This window comes from Egretta garzetta, unplaced genomic scaffold, assembly GCF_000687185.1.
Source record: "Egretta garzetta isolate BGI_Z169 unplaced genomic scaffold, ASM68718v1 scaffold59, whole genome shotgun sequence".
In the NCBI taxonomy this organism is placed as follows: domain Eukaryota; kingdom Metazoa; phylum Chordata; class Aves; order Pelecaniformes; family Ardeidae; genus Egretta; species Egretta garzetta.
The window spans coordinates 1,930,084-1,946,985 of NW_009267230.1; the positions used below are offsets into that span (position 1 = coordinate 1,930,084).

The following is a 16,902-nucleotide window of genomic DNA, read 5'->3' on the forward strand; positions in this document are numbered from 1 at the left end:
CTTTCCCTTGCAGATACTTCAGGTGGTGGTATAAGAAGACCCGCATAGAGAAGAAACCTGCCTTCATTGACCTCCTGTGTGCCGTTCCTCTGCAGCAGATCTATGGTCAGCCTCCAGTTTGGGCGCTGGGGTGGTGCAGTGCCCAATGTGCCGGGTGGGCAGGGATTCGTGCGGGGCCATCAAGGTGGTAGAGATGGGGAGTGGGCCAAGGAACTTCTGGGGTGTGGGCAGTGCCAAAGGACCCCTGGAGCTGTGCAGGGCGGTGGTGGTGGTGGTGGGGTGTCCTTGGGTCAGACCCTGCCACAGGGTGCTAATTTTAGGCGTTTTTGCCAGGGTGCCCGCTGGGCGGGATCGGGGGAGGCACCATCACCCGTGGCTGGCGGGGTGAGTTCTGCCGCTGGCAGCTGAACCCTGGCATTTATCACTACGAAACGGTCATCGCCAACCAGGTAGGTGCGGCGGGGTCTGCGAGGGGTGCGGGCGGCGCTGCAGCAGCCTGGGCGGTTGGGGCCTCTGCTCTTGGGCTCATCCCCTCCCCTCCGTGTGCTTCCTCTCCTCCCCAGTTCACGGTGTGCCTGCGTTGCAAGGGGCAGACAGTTTACCAGCAGGTCCTGTCGGTGGAGAGACCCAGCACTCTGCAGGGCTGGAACTGGGGCTACTGTGGCCACTACGCCTTCTACCATGCCCTGTACCCCCGTGCCTGGATGGTCTACGAGCTCCCAGGGCAAAACGTGGTGCTCACTTGCCGCCAGGTCTCTCCCGTCATCCCCCATGACTACAAGGTAAGGAGGCAGTGGCTGGTTGCAACCTGTGCGTGGGAGCACTGGGCCACACCGTGCTGCAGCAGCATGGCTCTCTTGGAGCAGGGTGGCAGGGATTTGGCAAGTTGCCTTTGTGGTGGGGAGGGGGAAAGGATTGGCACAGCAGAAACGGGGCTCTCCTGTGAGATGCTCCGAGGACAGGCCCTTGGCTGGCTGAGCTCGGTGCGTCCCACTGGAGTAGCAGAGGCTTGGACCTGGTGAGTTTTTGACCCCTGAGCATTTGGGGATGCTGCAGTAGAGGAGTTCCTTGTCCCTCTTGCCCAGCTCAGCGTTGCCGGAAGGCAGCCAGGCTTGCCACCTTGTTAATGTTCTTTCCCAGCCTGGTCTCTTCTGCCCTAAGTCCCTGTCTCTAGTGCCAGCTGCCAGGTGGGTAGCTGCGGGACCCTGGAAGGGTGGTGCTGGAAGGATTGTCCCTTCTTCCCTGTGCTTGGCTCTGGCAGCTGCTCCTTCCCCCTCTGACCTGTGCTTTGACTCTTTGCACTGCTTGTTCCCTGCCTTTGGTTTTGTCCTGTGACCATCCCAGCTCCCATCCCCCCGGAATGGCAGGCCCAGAGCTGTGGCCTTTACTGCCTGGAGTATTCAGTGGTAGTGTTTTGGGAAATCCTTAGCCTGTACTTGTGGGTTGGTTTGTCAGCTGAGTGTTCCTGAGAGTATTTTAGCTGGCTTTTGCCTGCCGTCCTCAAAGGAAGAGCTGCTGATTAGCTGGGCTTTCCCGGCTGGGCTTTCCCAACATTTCCCCGTGTCTCCACTCAGCAATGCTCCCAGGCAGGAGGAACATCCGCAGCAATGCGGAAGGTTGGGACGGCAGCAAGGGATGCCTCATCACCCCCGCACGCTGCTGCTGCTCGCTCCCAGCCCTGGGCGAGGGTGGCAGGCAGCGCTGCTGACAGGCCTGACCTTCCTCTTACCCCAGCGAAGCACGTGAGCCTGTATCAACCTGTTGAGCGGATGGGTGGTGAGACACGCGTCTGAGCCTTAAACACTGCTTTCCATCTGTATATTGCTCGGTGTGGGGTTTGCTAGCCCAGGGCTTGTGGTCTGAACTTTGTATTGCCTGCCCCCAAAATTCCTCTGCTCCTGCTGCTGCTCCCCAGCTTTGCAATGGAGGCAGAGACAGAGTTGTTCCTGGTGCTCGTGCTCCTGCTGCATCCTGTGTGGTCTCCCCAGCAGCGGGAAAAGTGATGCTCCGACGGCTGACTGTGGAGCACCAGCCCTATATGCGGCGTTGTCTGTCTCTGCCAGGACTCCAGCCTGCCGGTGGGAGTGTTCATCTGGGAGGTGGAGAATGGGAGGGACGAGGATGTGGAAGTCTCCATCATGTTCAGCCTGCAGAATGGCACAGGAACGAAGGAGGACAGGAGCGGAGGGCACTGGAACGAGCCCTTCGCCTTTGAGAAGGAGGGCGAGCGGGTTGCTGGAGTCCTGCTGCACCACTGCACACGCACGAACCCCTTCACCCTCGCCATCTCTGCCCGGGAGAAGGTAAAGGGCTGGCACCGGCGGTGTGGGTCCTGCTGGGAGGGCTGTCCAAGCAGTTGGTAAAGGGTGGGTGCCCAATGGGTTGGGGTTGGCACCACCGGCCCTCAGCACTTGCCTGACCGCTGGGAGCAGGAGTGGGGACATGACTTCCCTGAGGGCACCCTCTTTGGGGGTGGGTGCCAGGAGAGAAGCTGTGGGTGAAGTTTGCAGGATAGCAGGTGAGCAGCTTTGGAGTTAGCATTGCTGGGCAGCATGTGGGGAGTGAGCATGGCGTCCCAAAGTTGTTGGGGGTGGTGGTGGGCGACCTGCATCTGCCTGCTTAGGTACCATCCCTGATGATGCTCTTCCCTTCCCCAGGCTGGTACAAGTGTCACCCACCTCACGGCATTCAATCCTGTGGGATCGGGTAGAGAGGTGTGGCAGGACCTCCTGCGGGATGGTAGGCTGGACTCCCCCACCGGTGAGTCCCTCCGTCCTCTGTGGGACGGGTGGAGGGGGAGCAGGGGTGATGGATGGCTACATTAGTCATGGGGTGCTGGGAACCCAAGCAAGGATGGGTTTCCCTTCCTCCAGCCACCTTGGAGCTGTTGCAAAATGCTCTTGGTGATGCTATATCCGGGTTTCCTATTGCTTGTCATGCTCTCCTTATCGTGGTTCTCCAAAAGCTGTTTGCACCACTTCGGGGCTGTTCTCTGCTGTATTAACTGCACATGCCCGTACCTTATTAGTCCGTGTAGGGTCGCACACTGAGTTGAGATTTCTGCTGAGTAGCCAGGGTGATGCCCAGCCACCTCCCCTGAGACCCCATTGCCAGATCTGCAAGCTGGGCCCCATCAGGTTTGTTCTAGCCGGCATTTAGCAGTCCTTGGGGTTTGGTGCTGCCATCACTTGCTCTCCTGTCGTTATTACATCGTTTCCCTGAAGGTCTCTGGTATTCCCCTGATACTTCTGCCTCACCCTCATTTGTCTGCTCCCTTGGCAGGAGCCTTGAAGCAGGGTGGTGTCTCCCAGCCCGTGTTGCTAATCTCGTGTTGCGATAAAAGGTGGCTGTTTGCCTAATGTCTCTGGCAGCTTTTGAACAAGGATGATGCTGACAAACTAGTGATGCTGGCACTGGGCCTTTGCAAGATTTCTTGAAGCTTAAATTATGTAAACAAAGTGTTTACATATATTTCCAGAAAACTAAGTATCCTGCCTAGATGCACTCAGAGCTCTCCAGGCTATTGGGATGTGGTTTTCCTTTGTGTATTATCGTAGTCAGGATCTGCGCTTCTGTTAAAATTGTTGCTTTAATGAGTTTACCTGGTACACATGTCAGAGCCAGCGTGTAATTATCCAGCCACCTCAGGGCTTTTCTAAAATACGGGCACAGTTCAAGCACCCTGCAAAAAGCTGGAAACAATGACTGTCCCTAGAAAGTCACCATGTCTCTGAGCGCCGCGCAGTTACAAAGTCATGGGGTATTCTGTCCCTTCCACTCATGCCTGGTGGCTTTTCCTGCCTGATGTGTTCTTCTGCTTTGATGACTTTTTTTTTTTTTAACCCTTCCGCCCACGGCAGGTATTTTTTTCCTGCTTGCAAAAAGCAGTTACTCACGTGCGGTAATGTCATCCCTTAAAACCCTGGGGATGTACCCTCCAGGTTGCAAGGGGGCTGGGGCATGCCCAAATAGTCTCGTCCCCCTCAGGGTGCATGGGATCACCAGTCACCCTCCCACAGGGCTTCCTTGGTCACTTATCATAGAATCACTTTGGTTGGAAAAGACCTTTAAGATCATCGATTCCAACCTTTAACCTAACCCTGCCATCCCACCACTAAACAATGTCCCTAAGCATCTCATCTATCCTTCTTTTAACTTTTTTTTTTTTTTTCTTTTCCCCCCCGGCAGGTAAAAGCAGCCTGACGGAGAAGGGGGAGGTGACAGCAGCAGCGGTGTGTGCTGGCTGCAGGGTGCCTGCCCGGGGTCACAGGACACTGGAGCTGGCCCTGGCTTGGGACATGCCCCGTGTTCACTTTGGCTCCAAGGAGAAGCTGCACCTCAGGTGGGTGGGTTGTCCCCAAAGCCCCCTTCTCTCTGCCTCCAGGCTCGGGTGCCACCTGGGAAGCCTTGTGCCACCCACTCCCTGCAGCCATGGCCCTGCCAGCTCACAGAGGGGACCCTCTCCCCAGTCCCTGCTCCTCAACACCCCTGCACTAGCAGTGAGGTTATTCTGGTGTTTGCTATAGCCCAGCCCCTCTCCTGTGGCCAGGGTGGCTTCCTAGCCTTAGCCCGCAGCGTACTCACCAAACCTCCACTCGGCAGGCGGTACACCCGTTTTTTTGGCAGCGGAGGCGATGCTGCTCCTGCCCTATCGCATCACGCACTGACGCACTATGAGGAGTGGGAGAGGAAGATCGAAGCATGGCAGAAGCCCATCCTGGAGAACAGGTAGGGTAGATGGGAGCACCTTCCTGGTGGCTGGCGGGGGCTGGTCGCAGCAGGAGCATCGCCACCTCGGCCGCTGTGGTTGACTTTCCTTCTTGCCCGCAGCCAGCTGCCCTCCTGGTACAAGTCGGCCCTCTTCAATGAGCTGTACTTCATGACGGATGGGGGGACCATTTGGGTGGAGCTGCCCCCGGATTGCTGTGCTGAGGACCTGCAGGGGCCGGCGGGCGCTGGCCTCTCCCACCTCCTCCCTGTCCTGCGGGAGTACGGAAGGTTTGCTTATTTGGAAGGTAACTTGCAGGGACGTGATGGATGGTCCCAACTTAACCCTTCCCTGTTGCTGTCTACCAGGTGTTTTTAACCTGCTGTGGGGATGCTTTTCATGCCCTGGTGGGTAGAGAGCAGTGCCGTTCCCAGAAAAAGCCCTTGCAGGACTAAGGCCTGTAGGATATGGCATGAGGTCTTCTCCAGACCCCTGGGGGCTATATGTAGAGAATAAAACCCACCTCTAACTAGAGCCCCTGCCTGTGCTGGGAAAGAGCCCGCTCTCCTGGGCGATGTGGGAGGGAGAACCTGCCCCTCCTTTCCCCTCCCTGTGGCAGGTCTCTCATCCCTCACGGTCTCCCTGCCCCTTCCAGGCCAGGAGTACCGGATGTACAACACCTACGATGTCCACTTCTACGCCTCCTTCGCTCTTGTCATGCTGTGGCCCAAGCTGCAGATCAGCCTGCAGTATGACATCGGTGAGTGACCCAGGAGACCCTGGCTTGATGCCTGCTGATGTCTTAACCTAGGGAAGAGACGGAGGATTTGGGGCAGCATCTGCTGTAGAAATCTCTGCCCTGCGGCATCCCCTTCCTGCTCCTCTGCTGTGTCCAGGACTTGCAAACCCCCAACGTTGCTGCCTCTGAGTATCTCTCTGCCCGGCACTGGGATGCCTTCTGGCTGCACTGGGTGTGCACAGCTGGCTCTGCCTGCCCTGGGGCAGTCCCTGTCCTTAACAGCTCTCTCTGTGCCCCTTGCAGAGGAGGAGCATGGAGCTGTTTGCAGACCCTGATGCTTTGGGTGGGCTTGGAGGCTGCTCAGTGGTGGCCTGAACACAGACCTTTGCTGGGCTGCAGGAGGGCCAAGCCCACTGCGGTTCCCTCCCACCCCTGGGTGCTGCCACCACCTTGCTTAAGGAGGTGGTGACAAGTTGCATGTTCCCTGCTGAGGGGAGACTGGGAGCAGCCTGGTGTCCCCTCAGCCCTTTGCAGAGGGCTGTGGTCTTGTAGCTGGAGTCCCAAAGGGCAGCCTGGTGTGCTGGTGGCCCTGCCTGTGCTTGTGCTTGGAGCTTGCTGCTGCAGTGCCTGCTGCCTTTCTAATGTCTCTTGCATTGTGTCCTCTCCAGCTGTCACAGTGGTGAACGAGGACGTCCAGCCCCGGCAGTACTTGATGTGTGGTCAGACGGCCCAGGTGAAGCTGAAGAACGTGGTGCCACATGACATTGGGGACCCAGGTGAGGGATCTGGGGGGCAGAGGGGGTGCAGGGCTGCTCACACAACTTTCTTACGGTGGTTAACTCCCAAGCTGTGGGAAAGAGGTATTACGCGTGGAATATGCTGTTTGTTTTCTGGGAATGGAAAGCTTGGATGGTTTGGGGTGGTGATGAAGACCACCCTGCGTGGAGCTTGTGCAGGGGAGACAGAGGGAAGCTGAGCAGTAATGGGACGGCTGCTCTTGCTAGAGAAAGCACAGGGTGCAACACGTTATTTTAGTGCTGTTTGACAGCACCCTTGGGACCTTGCTCCCGGGTAGGGGAGGGGACGTTTGTGGCTTGCTGTCCTGCTGCATCTGCTCTGTCCTTGCTTAGGTGACGAGCCGTGGCAGCGTGTCAATGCCTACCTGATGCACGACACAGCTGACTGGAAGGACCTCAACCTGAAGTTTGTGCTGCAGGTGTACCGTGACTACTACCTGACGCATGACTCGCTGTACTTGCGGGACATGTGGCCGGTCTGCCAGGTACTGGGAGGAGAGCAGACCATGGGGCATCCCCCCTTTCTCGCTTCCCTTGGGAGCTGTGCGACATCCTGAGGGGATGGATGCCCCCGAGCAGAGGGTGAGGGGCAGCCAGGATGCGGGGACTGCGTGACCATCTCCTGCCTCTCCCGCAGGCTGTGATGGAGTCAGAGCTGAAGTTTGATACGGATAACGACGGACTCATCGAAAATGGTGGCTTTGCTGACCAGACATATGACGCGTGGGTGGTAAATGGAGCCAGGTGAGCAAGAGAGGCAGGTGGGGGTTGGGAGGTAAGGAGAGTGGGGTGGGGAGGTAGCTCAGAGCTGAGACCATGGTCCCCATCTCCTGTGGGAGCTCCGTGCAACCCATGGGGTGTCCCACGTTGCCAACGCTGCTCTCCTGTTGCTCCGGCAGTGCGTACTGTGGCGGGCTGTGGCTGGCCTCTGTCTGCGTGATGTGCAAGATGGCAGAGGTGCTCGGGGATGCTGAGATCCAGCAGAAATACACGGAGATCCTGAGCAAGGGCAAGGAGGCATTCGAGAGGATGCTCTGGAATGGTGGGTGTTTGCTGGTGGGGAACCACAGTCGGCTGGCCATGTGACCCTTGGGAGTGGGATGGCTCCTCCTTGGGTCATGGAGCCTTGCAGGGGATGGGGGAAGGAGGGGAGATGCCACCCCTCCAAGTGGAGGGGAAGGAGCAGGTACCAGGGCAGGAACAGAGTAGGTACAGTGGTTTGGGAAAGGAAGGAGGAGAGCCTTCTGGAAAAAGCTCCACCCCATGAGGCAGGAGCATGGCAGTGTAGGGACAGCACATGTGAGCTGGGGTACTAAACTATGGATTTAAAACCATTTCCTGTCTCTTTTCCAGGAAAATACTACAACTATGACAGCAGTGGGAGCGACACCTCCAGCAGCATTATGTCAGACCAGTGTGCCGGGCAGTGGTTTCTTGGGGCTTGTGGTCTGGACCAAGGGGAGTTTGAGGTAAGGGAAGGGGCAGGCTGGTGCAGGGTGGGGTGAAATGGGACCGGTGCCTGGAGGAGGGCAGCAGGGCTGGCACATGGCCTGGGTTAAGCATTAGGGGCTGGTGTGGGGGCTCCAGCCTGCTCCCCTGCAGCCGTGCATGCTTGGGTTGGGGCTGTTGGATGCACATCGGTGCAACCCATCTTAAAGCAAAATGTGCTCATGTAGAGGCCGTGCAGCAGGGTTGTGTAACCAGTCAGCTCTGGCCCGCTTGGAGGAAGGTCCCACTGGGGTTTGCTCTCAGCAAGGCATTACTCATTTGAAAACAGGAGGAAAAAGTGTATTAAACTTTCCACATGTCACTTGCTGCCCAGCTTAAAGTCCTAAGTGAATATTCAAGGAACTAAAGGCTTATTTGGGGCCCTAAAGTCTGTTGCTCTTCAGTTGAAAGAGAAGAATTGGCTGAAGACTCCTCTTGTCTGATAGGGTGGTAAGAGCAGCTGCTGGTGGTGCTGTACCTGGAACAGAGCTGGGAAGTGGAGAGCCATCGTATGGATTATTTATGACCCATAGACTGTTGTCAGACCAAAGCACTCTGTGGTGGTGACAGATAGGCAGACACTTCGTGTGACTGAAGGAAGGAATGACTCTTGGCTGTGTGAGGGTGATGGATCATTTCACCCTCTGTTGGTACCAGAGGGGAACTTCAAGTGACCTTTGCTGGGAACAGCTTGTGTTGAACGCTGTGGAATTTAATGAGAAATGGGCGCTTGGTTGTGCTCCCCTGCATTTATCCCAGCGTGGGTCCCTAGAGTGTGGGGACTGGGGCTGTGCCCAGGGCTCCAGGCAGGATCTGGCCCAAACCTCATGCAGGCCAAACATCCCTCCTGGAGGGAAATGGTAAACCTGGTGCAGTGCAAAAATCTTGCTTGCCTTGTGCTCTTTTTGCTGAAGGTGGCACTCTTCTCTGCTGTTTGGTGAGATCTGAGCTCATTGGAGGTGGGACTGGTGGTGAACTTCTCTCTTCTGTTACTACGACTGTCGAGGGTGTTTTTTTTTTTTTTTTTCCCCATGTATTTTGATCCCTTGCCTGGCTGGCAGCACTCCTGTCCGTAACCTCATTAACCTACTCCTGCTGCGTGCGCAGGTCAGTAATGAAATACAAAGCAGGAAAAGCCTGTGACTTCAGTTCTGAAGGAACTGTGCCTCTCAACCTCCTGCCAGAGCTGGCTGCCTCACGCCACCCCTCCACTGGCTCCTGCTCCCTAACAGCGCCTGGGCTTACTGGGGGAAAAATGACTGTCAGATGCTTGGCTTTAGTGCAGATAAAAGGGATCTGCTGCCTTTCCTTTGGGTCTACCAAAGCTGTCTGGTTGGGCTGCCCAGCCTACCTTGGGGAGCTCCCACCTGGTGTCATCCAACCTCCTGCTCCCTGGCTCTGGTGGCACCAGGCTGGTGAGAAAGGTCTGGCACGTCCCTGAGCCATGCTGACGAGCCAGGAGCCGCCTGGCTCTTCCCTTTCTTTGCAAGTAGAGGTCATGGTTGCTCTGTGACTTCGCTCTTGGTCTTGGTCACCCTGCAAAGTTCTCCTTACAGCTTTCTCACCATTAGGTGGGTGTGGGATGGAGAGGAGCCAGCCCTGCCCTTGCAACATCTCTGGGTCATGAGCTTTTCTCACCAACGCGGTCACTTCTCTGCACTGATGTGTCTTAGTTTTATTGCCAATAACAAAAGCAGTGCAAAAGCTTTATTTACTTTCAGCTGTGCACAGAGGGTTTTCATCTTAATGCAGTCCTTGCTGCGTTGCTGCTCCACTGCTTTTCTTTTTGGCTGGCAGGTGTTTTCATGCTCAGGTGGAGTTGATTGGTTTGGGGGTGGCTTTTTTTTTGTTTGTGGGGGTTTTTTTTCTTTTTTGGCGGGAGCTTACTCAGCATGATACTTCAGTCTGTTCTCATAACTGTTTTGAGTGCTTGGCCTTAGCTTGTTGAACAACTTTTTTTCTTTTTTTTTTTTTTTTTCCCCCCAATTTATGGGAAGAGGAAGGTTTTTAATTCCTCCTGTTAATCTCCTGAAATGGCTGTTTATCCAGTGAGCACTATTGATCTTCTGTGAGTCTTTAGTTTCCACTTGAGATAAGAGTTTCAGATATCTCCTACCGGGTACAGAAAGCCATCAGGCATCTTGTGCATCTCAGTCCGCATCTCTTGTGCATCCCCAGGCTGCCCTTTCTCTCACCTCAGACTCCCCTTGGTCCAGGCCACAAACTCTTGCATCACCACTCAGTTTCAAAATTGAAAGGATTACAGTCCTTTTGAAATCACTCAAAACTAAGCCATGTTTTTGTTTGTCCTCTGAGCTGAAGCAGAATCTTTTTTTTTTCCGCACAAGATTCCCAGCATCTACCCAAACAAACCTACTGGTATCCACAACATTCACTTTGCAGCTGCAAGATGCATTCCAATGTCATCAGACCGGCTTTGCCATAATCTTTCCCTTTGGCAGGAAGATACCTCCAGCCTCGCTGATGGCGGACCATCCTTTCACCACCTCTAGCCAGCATCCCATTTCTTGTAGGCATTGCAATGCCTCTTGTAGCTGGTGGAGATGGGCTGAGGGAACAGCACAGAGGCTTTACCAGGAGAAGGTCTGGGCCTCAAATAGTCGTTAGCCTGAGAAGCAGGAAGCAGTGAACATAAACTGAGATGAGGATGGTGTGGTTGGCCAGGTCTCCAAAGCAAACTCCCAAGGTGGGTGGGAGGGTTTGGCCAGTGACTGAGGTGAGAGCCTGTTTATGGAGACACACTGGTTGGATGAGCTATCACCCTCCCTAGGAGGAAGGTGGAATGAAGTTCAGCACCTCTTCTTTTGAGTGACTGCTTTTGTTTTGTTTCGTCTTTTTGGGCAAACAAGCTTTTTTACTTCCTCATGTTATTTTCCTGGGGTGGCTATTTACCCAGCGAGCAGCATTGACCTCTTTCTATGGGAAGACTTAACTCTGCTCCCTGGAGCCACCGCCTGAGGGGTCTGTGTGAGTGCTCAGCCACAAGCTCCCCGCCATCTCTGTGCACAGGTCTTCCCCAAGAGCCATGTTGCCAGTGCACTGAAGACCATCTTTGAGAAGAACGTCATGAGCTTTGCTGGTGGCACCATGGGAGCAGTGAATGGCATGAGACCCGACGGTGTGCCCGACACCTCCAGTGTGCAGTCCAACGAGGTCTGGGTCGGTGTGGTCTATGCCTTGGCTGCCACCATGATCCAGGAGGTGAGTGGCAATGCTGCACCCCTCGGCAGGTGCTGACTCCTTGCACTCTGTGGAAGTGCTGATGGTCGTCTTCCCTCTGCTGCAGGGGCTGGTGGAGGAAGGCTTTCATACGGCGGAGGGCTGCTACCGGACAGTTTGGGAGCAGCTGGGCATGGCTTTCCAGACACCAGAGGCTTATCGGGAGAAGAAAGTCTACCGCTCGCTGGCTTACATGCGGCCCCTTAGCATCTGGAGCATGCAGTTGGCCCTGGAGTGCAGAGCTGGCCGGGTACCAGCACCTGTGCAGCCCCCCCAGGTCCCCATCCACCCTTGAGCCTGGTGGCACTGAGCAGGGTAGTGGGTGCACCAGGGGCCCTCAGCTGGCAGGTAGGGACCCTTCCCTTCCCTTCTTTGATAATATTCATATTGCTGTTTTCCTTCCCTACCTCCACCACCTGCCCTTCACCTCAGGGGGCTTCCGGCCACCAATGCTGAGCACGAGGGGGGACCAGAGGTGCGGGTGATATCTCCTCGGGGAGGAGAGGGGTGGGATAAGGAGGCACTGCTGGAGCCTGTGCCTCCCCTTCCCCATCGCTCAGGGCTTGGACAGCCTGCAGGACCCCCAGCCATCCTCCACCAGAGCTGGTACCTTGCCCAGGAGCACAGGAGACCTCTCTTCTGCAGTCAGGTGGCTGGGTAAGGTGGGAGCTGGCCTGCAGGGGGGAAAAAAAAAAAAAAAAAAGGGAAGGGGGGGGGGGAAAGAAAACAAATTTGAACCGGGAATGTTTTACGTGCAGGGTGCGCGCAGGCACGTGGATGCTGTAGTTGTCCCTCCGTTGTGTGACACTGCAACCACCGACTGGCTCTGTCCCAAGGCACCGGCCCCAGGAGAGCCTGCGGCAGAGACAATCCCCAGGGGAGCCCCGGCTCCCCAGCCCCTGACAATCGGAGCCCAAGCAGCAGGTCCGGGTCTGGTACCACGGCACCCCTCCCTGCTGGCGCTGGGGGCGGGCAGCGGAGCACGTTTTAGAGGGTGAATAATTTTAAGTTCTTAATAAATTTGTCTGGCTGTCTCTCCTTCTTCTTGTGTGTCTTCTCTGTGGTGGGTGCAGGCTCGAGGAGGGAGCCCCTGTTGCTCCCCCTTTTCTTCCTGGGCTGGGCTGGAGGGCTGGGAATACAGAAAGGGGAGCAAGCCCTAATTGCAGGTGGGCTGTGCTTGTGTGTCACCTCCAGATGTGATGGCAGGAGTGACCTGCCCCTTGCTCTCTCCTCTCCTACCTGGAAGGCAAGGAGCCTACCTAGCACTGCTCCTGTGGGGAGCACCAGTGCCAAATCCCACCTGGGGCTGGGCACTTTGCTTCCTTTTCTCTGCCAGTGCAGAATTTGAAGGCTGCATGTGCCTCGTTTTCAGGGGGTGGGAGGGAGCCCTTCCCCCAGATTTGGCAGATATTAGAGCTTTTTCCTCTAAAGTCTTCCCTTAATCTGTAAGTGTTGTCAGGGCTGGGGTGGGAAGTGACCTTTCCTCCCTGCTGTGACCGTGCTTCCCCCCCAGCCCCTGCCTGCCCTGGGAGCTGGTGCAGGCAGGGCATTGCTGCAGTGGCCTGGTGCTGGCAGTGGGTGACAAATGGCCTTTTCTTGGCTCCCTGGGGGAGCGTTCCTGCATCCGCCTGGGCAAAGGAATGTTATCCGGGAAGGACAGGTTGTCCCGGATGTGGCCCCCCCCGGACCAGCCGGTGTTGTCCTCCCATGGCAGAGCCCATAGCCAATGGAGCGGCACTGAGATGCTCTCCCTTAGGGTCACTGTGGTGAGGCTGGAGGGGCACTGGGGTGCTGGGACACTGGTGCAGCTCACCTGGGCTGCCTGCCTCCGCTTGTCTTGTGTTGGCAGCCAGCAGGGACAGTGATGTCCTGATCTAGCTGGCAAGGGACACAAGCAGGTCAGCTGCTGGGTTCTATTGCTGCAACCCACCAGCATGGCTCCTTTAGCCCCAGGCGATAGGCTGCCCACAGATGTTCTTTTAGACTAGATATAAGGAAGGAATTCTTTACAGTGAGGGTAGTGAAACACTGGAAGGAGTTGCCCAGAGAAGTGGTGGAGGCCCCATCCCTGGAAACATTCCAGGCCAGGTTGGACGGGGCTGTGAGCAACCTGATCGAGTTAGTGGTGTCCCTGCTCACTGCCGGGGGGTTGGGCTAGATGACCTCTAGGGGTCCCTTCCAACCCAAAATGTTCTATGATTCTGTGATTGTTTCAAAGGTTGGGGTGTTCAGTCTCTATCAAGGGATATTTCTGCTCCTTCCTCCTCTTTTGACTGTATTGTCCCAATAAAACTTGTCTCTGACAGGCTCAGCTTTCAGCAACTTCTGCATGGGCATGGCTCCGGGCCGGGAGAACAATCCTTGGTTGCAGATATGATTTTCTCTAACAATTGCCTGTATTTCTGTATTTCAAGGCTGACTCAATCCCAGCTTGAGCAGCAAGTTTAACTATTCATTAACCCTTTCTTCTTATTATTAATTTACCCTTTCTTGGCCCCTGACACACAAGGGTTTAAAACACAGCCCTGCCAACTTTTAACTTCTTCAGCACTTTCTGCTTTGGACCTTCTTCCCTGCCTGCCCATTCCCCCTTGTCCTCTCCCTGCTGCGCTGGGGCTCAGGCATGGCATTGCAGGATTTAGCGATGCTAATGATTGCCGGACCCGAGCCGCTTCACTGGCTGCCCTTTGGAGGGTGCAAACCCCGCAGAGGCACCCTGGCTCTTGGCTTGTTTTATTTTTGACTTGGCTGGGACTGGTCCAGAAATCTACCTCCTTGAGCACTGAGCTGACCCCTGCACCTGCACGATGAGGCCGCTGGGACAGGGATTGTTAAATACAGGAAAAATGAAGGTTTTGGGCAGATAGCACCAATATTATTATTGTTTGTGTGATGCTAAAATAAACCTACGGCTGTAAATGAGCTGTAGGTTGCCATCAGCAGCAGTGCCAGCATGCAGACCTCATGTTACCCATCCCTGTGGCCACGGGGTCCTTGCGGCAGCTCCCTGAGCCAAGGTGGTGACGGTCGGGGGTGATGGCTGCTCCTCCTGCCCCCTGCAAACTTCCCAGACCGACTGTGATCATTATCACGAACCTTGAGCACACTCCAGGCAGCACCTGCCTGCCACAAAAACAGCCAAAGCAAACAGCAGCTGTGTGGGAAAACATACCTTGTTGTGCACTTGATTTCTGAGACAGAGGGAAGCAAACACTGAGGCAGGAATTTCCTGCAGGCAGGCAGCTTTCTGGCTGGGGAGCTCTTGCGGGCAGGGGTGCAAGAGCGCTGTGGGTCTCCTGCAGAGAGGAGAGAGGGGCATTGAGATGCCGGCAGCAAAACCCAGCCTGGGTAGCGATGAATTTTACTGTCAGAGAGAAACAGGGGAGCAAATGTGAGACTGAAGGGAAAGCAAAATTTGGGAAGTATTTCCGAGCAACATGCAAAGAGTTGCTTTGTCTCCATTTTAAGAAAAGGAGCATTTTGTGGTGAACAGGGCTCCATCAGCTCTTGCTGTCATGACACAAAGAATTAGAACACACATATTTTAGGAGACTGCCTTGAAAATCATTGAGGAATGGGTGAGAAAATCTGGTATGACCCAAGCCACTTCAGCCTTTCTGGCCAGCAACAGCCAAAACATAAGGGGAATTATATAAATATGTACTTAAAGTTATTTAAGAATCCCTGCGTAAATACAATTTTTGTCAGCATTAAAATGTGACATCCAAGATATTCGGGGAATGTTTGTTTTTCATAAACAAAATAATTTCCTTCCAACAAAAGCCTGTTTGTAAAAGCAGCAGGAAACCTTCACGCCAGCCCCATGTGAGAGGAGAACAGGCACTCTGTAGACTAATCCATGGCTGCTTCAGTACCCGGGGGGGGAAGGCAAAGCCCCGAAAGGAGCCTGGTGCTGGGTGGGTTTGCATGAGGATGCCTGCTGAGGAGGAGCAGGGTGATGCCGTGTGCGGTGGCTGATCCTGGGGTGCATTGGGGTTAAGGCTGCTTGGCACCCCTACGCACCCTGGGCATGGCAGAGGGGTGGGGAATGGGTGGCAGAAGGGACAAGAGCCCCTGAGAGGGGTTTTCCCTGGCTAAGCATCCATCCTGCTGGTCACCAGTCTGCAGGAGCCAGAGCTCCCCATGAGGTGCCAGGGAAGGATGAGTAAAGGGGGACAGTTTCAGCAAGCATTTCTGAGAATATCAGCCTGCAACCACCCTCTGTAACAGCCAGGAACTGCAAATTTGGAAACACCCAGATTGCACAACACCCTGGATGGAGCTGCCACCTGCAGCCCTGGCAGCAATAAAAAGGGGGGAGAGCAGGCACATCGGCAGAGCCCTGCAAGGAGCGCATCCCTGGGTACGCCAGCTGCCTGCCCGCTTCAGAGATGGTGCAAGCAGCTCCCTTCCTCCTGCTGCTCGGCCTGGCCCTGCTGGCTCCCGGCCTCTCTGCGAGAAAGGGACCGTCAGGGGTGGGGCCGGGTGGGCAGGGGGGCCGCGGCTCCTGGGGGTGCCCGCTCCTGGCCCCGGCTCTGCAGCAGCACCGACGCTGATTCCCCTCCACTCCAGTGCGTGCTGACCGGGTTCTGGGTCAACGACCTGGGCTCCAACATGACCATCGCAGCCGTGAACGCAAAAGGTGAATTCACTGGCTCCTACTACACGGCTGTGTCAGATACCACGCAAAAGATCCAGGTGTCACCACTGCAAGGATACCAGAACCTTATGAGCCCGGAGAGCCAGCCCACCTTTGGCTTCACCGTCAACTGGAGCTTTTCAGGTGTTTCTCCTTTCCCTGCCTCCTCGCGGTGTCCCCAGAGGTCCCCTGCCCTCCCTGTGATGTCCCTGATGCTCTTCAGCCCTCACCTGCAGTGTCCTTGATGATCCCCTGCCTTTCCCTGCAGTGTCCCCCGTGCTCTCCCATCCCCTGTGGTGTCCCTGACGCTCCCCCATCCTTGACCCCGGAGCTCCTTGGCTGGTTGGTGTCACCTCCCAGTCCTGGGGCACCGAGGATGCGCTGGAGGCTGAAGACCACTGCTCTCTCCCCAGCTCCACATGAGACCCCCAGCCCTCTGAGCCCTCCTGCCTGCTTTCCCCATCACCACTGTCCCCAGAGGGCAGGGACAGCCCGAGTCTGCTGTCCCCTGTGCCGGGGGGCCATGCCTTGGCCACACTCACCTCCACTTCCCACCCTGTCCCCGCAGACTCCATCACTGTCTTCACGGGCCAGTGCTTTGTGGATAAGAAGGGAAAGGAGATTTTGAAGACCATGTGGCTCCTGCGGTCACGTGTGGACAACATCGACAATGACTGGAAAGCCACCAGGTGAGCCCCCCATCCCCACCCCGTAGGGGTCCCCTGCGCATCCCCAGGGGGTCAGGGCTCTCCCACCCTGCTCAGTGCCCGGCAGAGCCGCTGCCAGTGTGGGGATGACCAAGGATGGGGTACCTGTGCACGGCCTCCCTGGGGGTCCTGACAAGGTGCTGGGGGGTGGGATGGGGCTGAGCGGGCATCCGGCACTGGGAGGGTGCGTTTGCCCTGTGCAGGGGTGCATTGCCCAACCTTATGTTTCCTCCCTATGTGTCCACACAGGGTTGGCACCAACGTCTTCAAGCACCCGCAGCCGCAGAAGGAGTGAGGGTGGCAGTGCAGGGGTTCCCGGGCCAGCATCATTCCGGATGCCCCCCTCCTGCCCCAGCCCCTGCTTCTCCCAATAAAGCTTTGCTGCAAAGACCCACCCAGCTCCTGTCGTGTCGTGGCTCCGTGCCCACGTTCCCCCATTCCCCCCCCTCTCTCCCCCGGCATCCCATGGCCTCTCCTGTCACCGTCCCCAAGGCCCGGTGTGTGTCCCCTGCGGTGACCGCCCCCACGTCCCCGACTCCTCCATCGCAGCCCCCACCGCCCCCCCGGGCTCCCTCAGGACCCCT

General features: G+C 56.3%; 2 protein-coding genes across 2 annotated transcripts in view; both read left to right on the forward strand.

Annotated features, from left to right (window-relative positions):
- GBA2 (glucosylceramidase beta 2) overlaps nucleotides 1–11,650 on the forward strand; it is a 12,620-nt gene extending 970 nt beyond the window's left edge. The window contains exons 3-18 of the mRNA XM_009647365.2: nucleotides 14–105; nucleotides 334–449; nucleotides 564–782; nucleotides 2,064–2,303; nucleotides 2,658–2,760; nucleotides 4,189–4,342; nucleotides 4,603–4,728; nucleotides 4,831–5,015; nucleotides 5,364–5,468; nucleotides 6,116–6,223; nucleotides 6,578–6,729; nucleotides 6,882–6,988; nucleotides 7,144–7,286; nucleotides 7,598–7,713; nucleotides 10,763–10,954; nucleotides 11,040–11,650. Of these exons, the coding sequence (XP_009645660.1) occupies nucleotides 14–105; nucleotides 334–449; nucleotides 564–782; nucleotides 2,064–2,303; nucleotides 2,658–2,760; nucleotides 4,189–4,342; nucleotides 4,603–4,728; nucleotides 4,831–5,015; nucleotides 5,364–5,468; nucleotides 6,116–6,223; nucleotides 6,578–6,729; nucleotides 6,882–6,988; nucleotides 7,144–7,286; nucleotides 7,598–7,713; nucleotides 10,763–10,954; nucleotides 11,040–11,267 (2,386 nt within the window). The 3' untranslated portion in view covers nucleotides 11,268–11,650. The remainder of the gene's footprint in view (nucleotides 1–13; nucleotides 106–333; nucleotides 450–563; nucleotides 783–2,063; nucleotides 2,304–2,657; nucleotides 2,761–4,188; nucleotides 4,343–4,602; nucleotides 4,729–4,830; nucleotides 5,016–5,363; nucleotides 5,469–6,115; nucleotides 6,224–6,577; nucleotides 6,730–6,881; nucleotides 6,989–7,143; nucleotides 7,287–7,597; nucleotides 7,714–10,762; nucleotides 10,955–11,039) is intronic.
- Nucleotides 11,651–15,268: 3,618 nt separating this feature from the next.
- Nucleotides 15,269–16,705, forward strand: LOC104133900 (avidin). Its single transcript, XM_035902711.1, has 4 exons — nucleotides 15,269–15,435; nucleotides 15,545–15,755; nucleotides 16,180–16,300; nucleotides 16,568–16,705. The coding sequence occupies exons 1-4, from the start codon at nucleotides 15,364–15,366 to the stop codon at nucleotides 16,611–16,613; spliced, it is 450 nt and encodes a 149-aa protein (XP_035758604.1). The 5' UTR covers nucleotides 15,269–15,363; the 3' UTR covers nucleotides 16,614–16,705.
- Nucleotides 16,706–16,902: the final 197 nt, after the last annotated feature.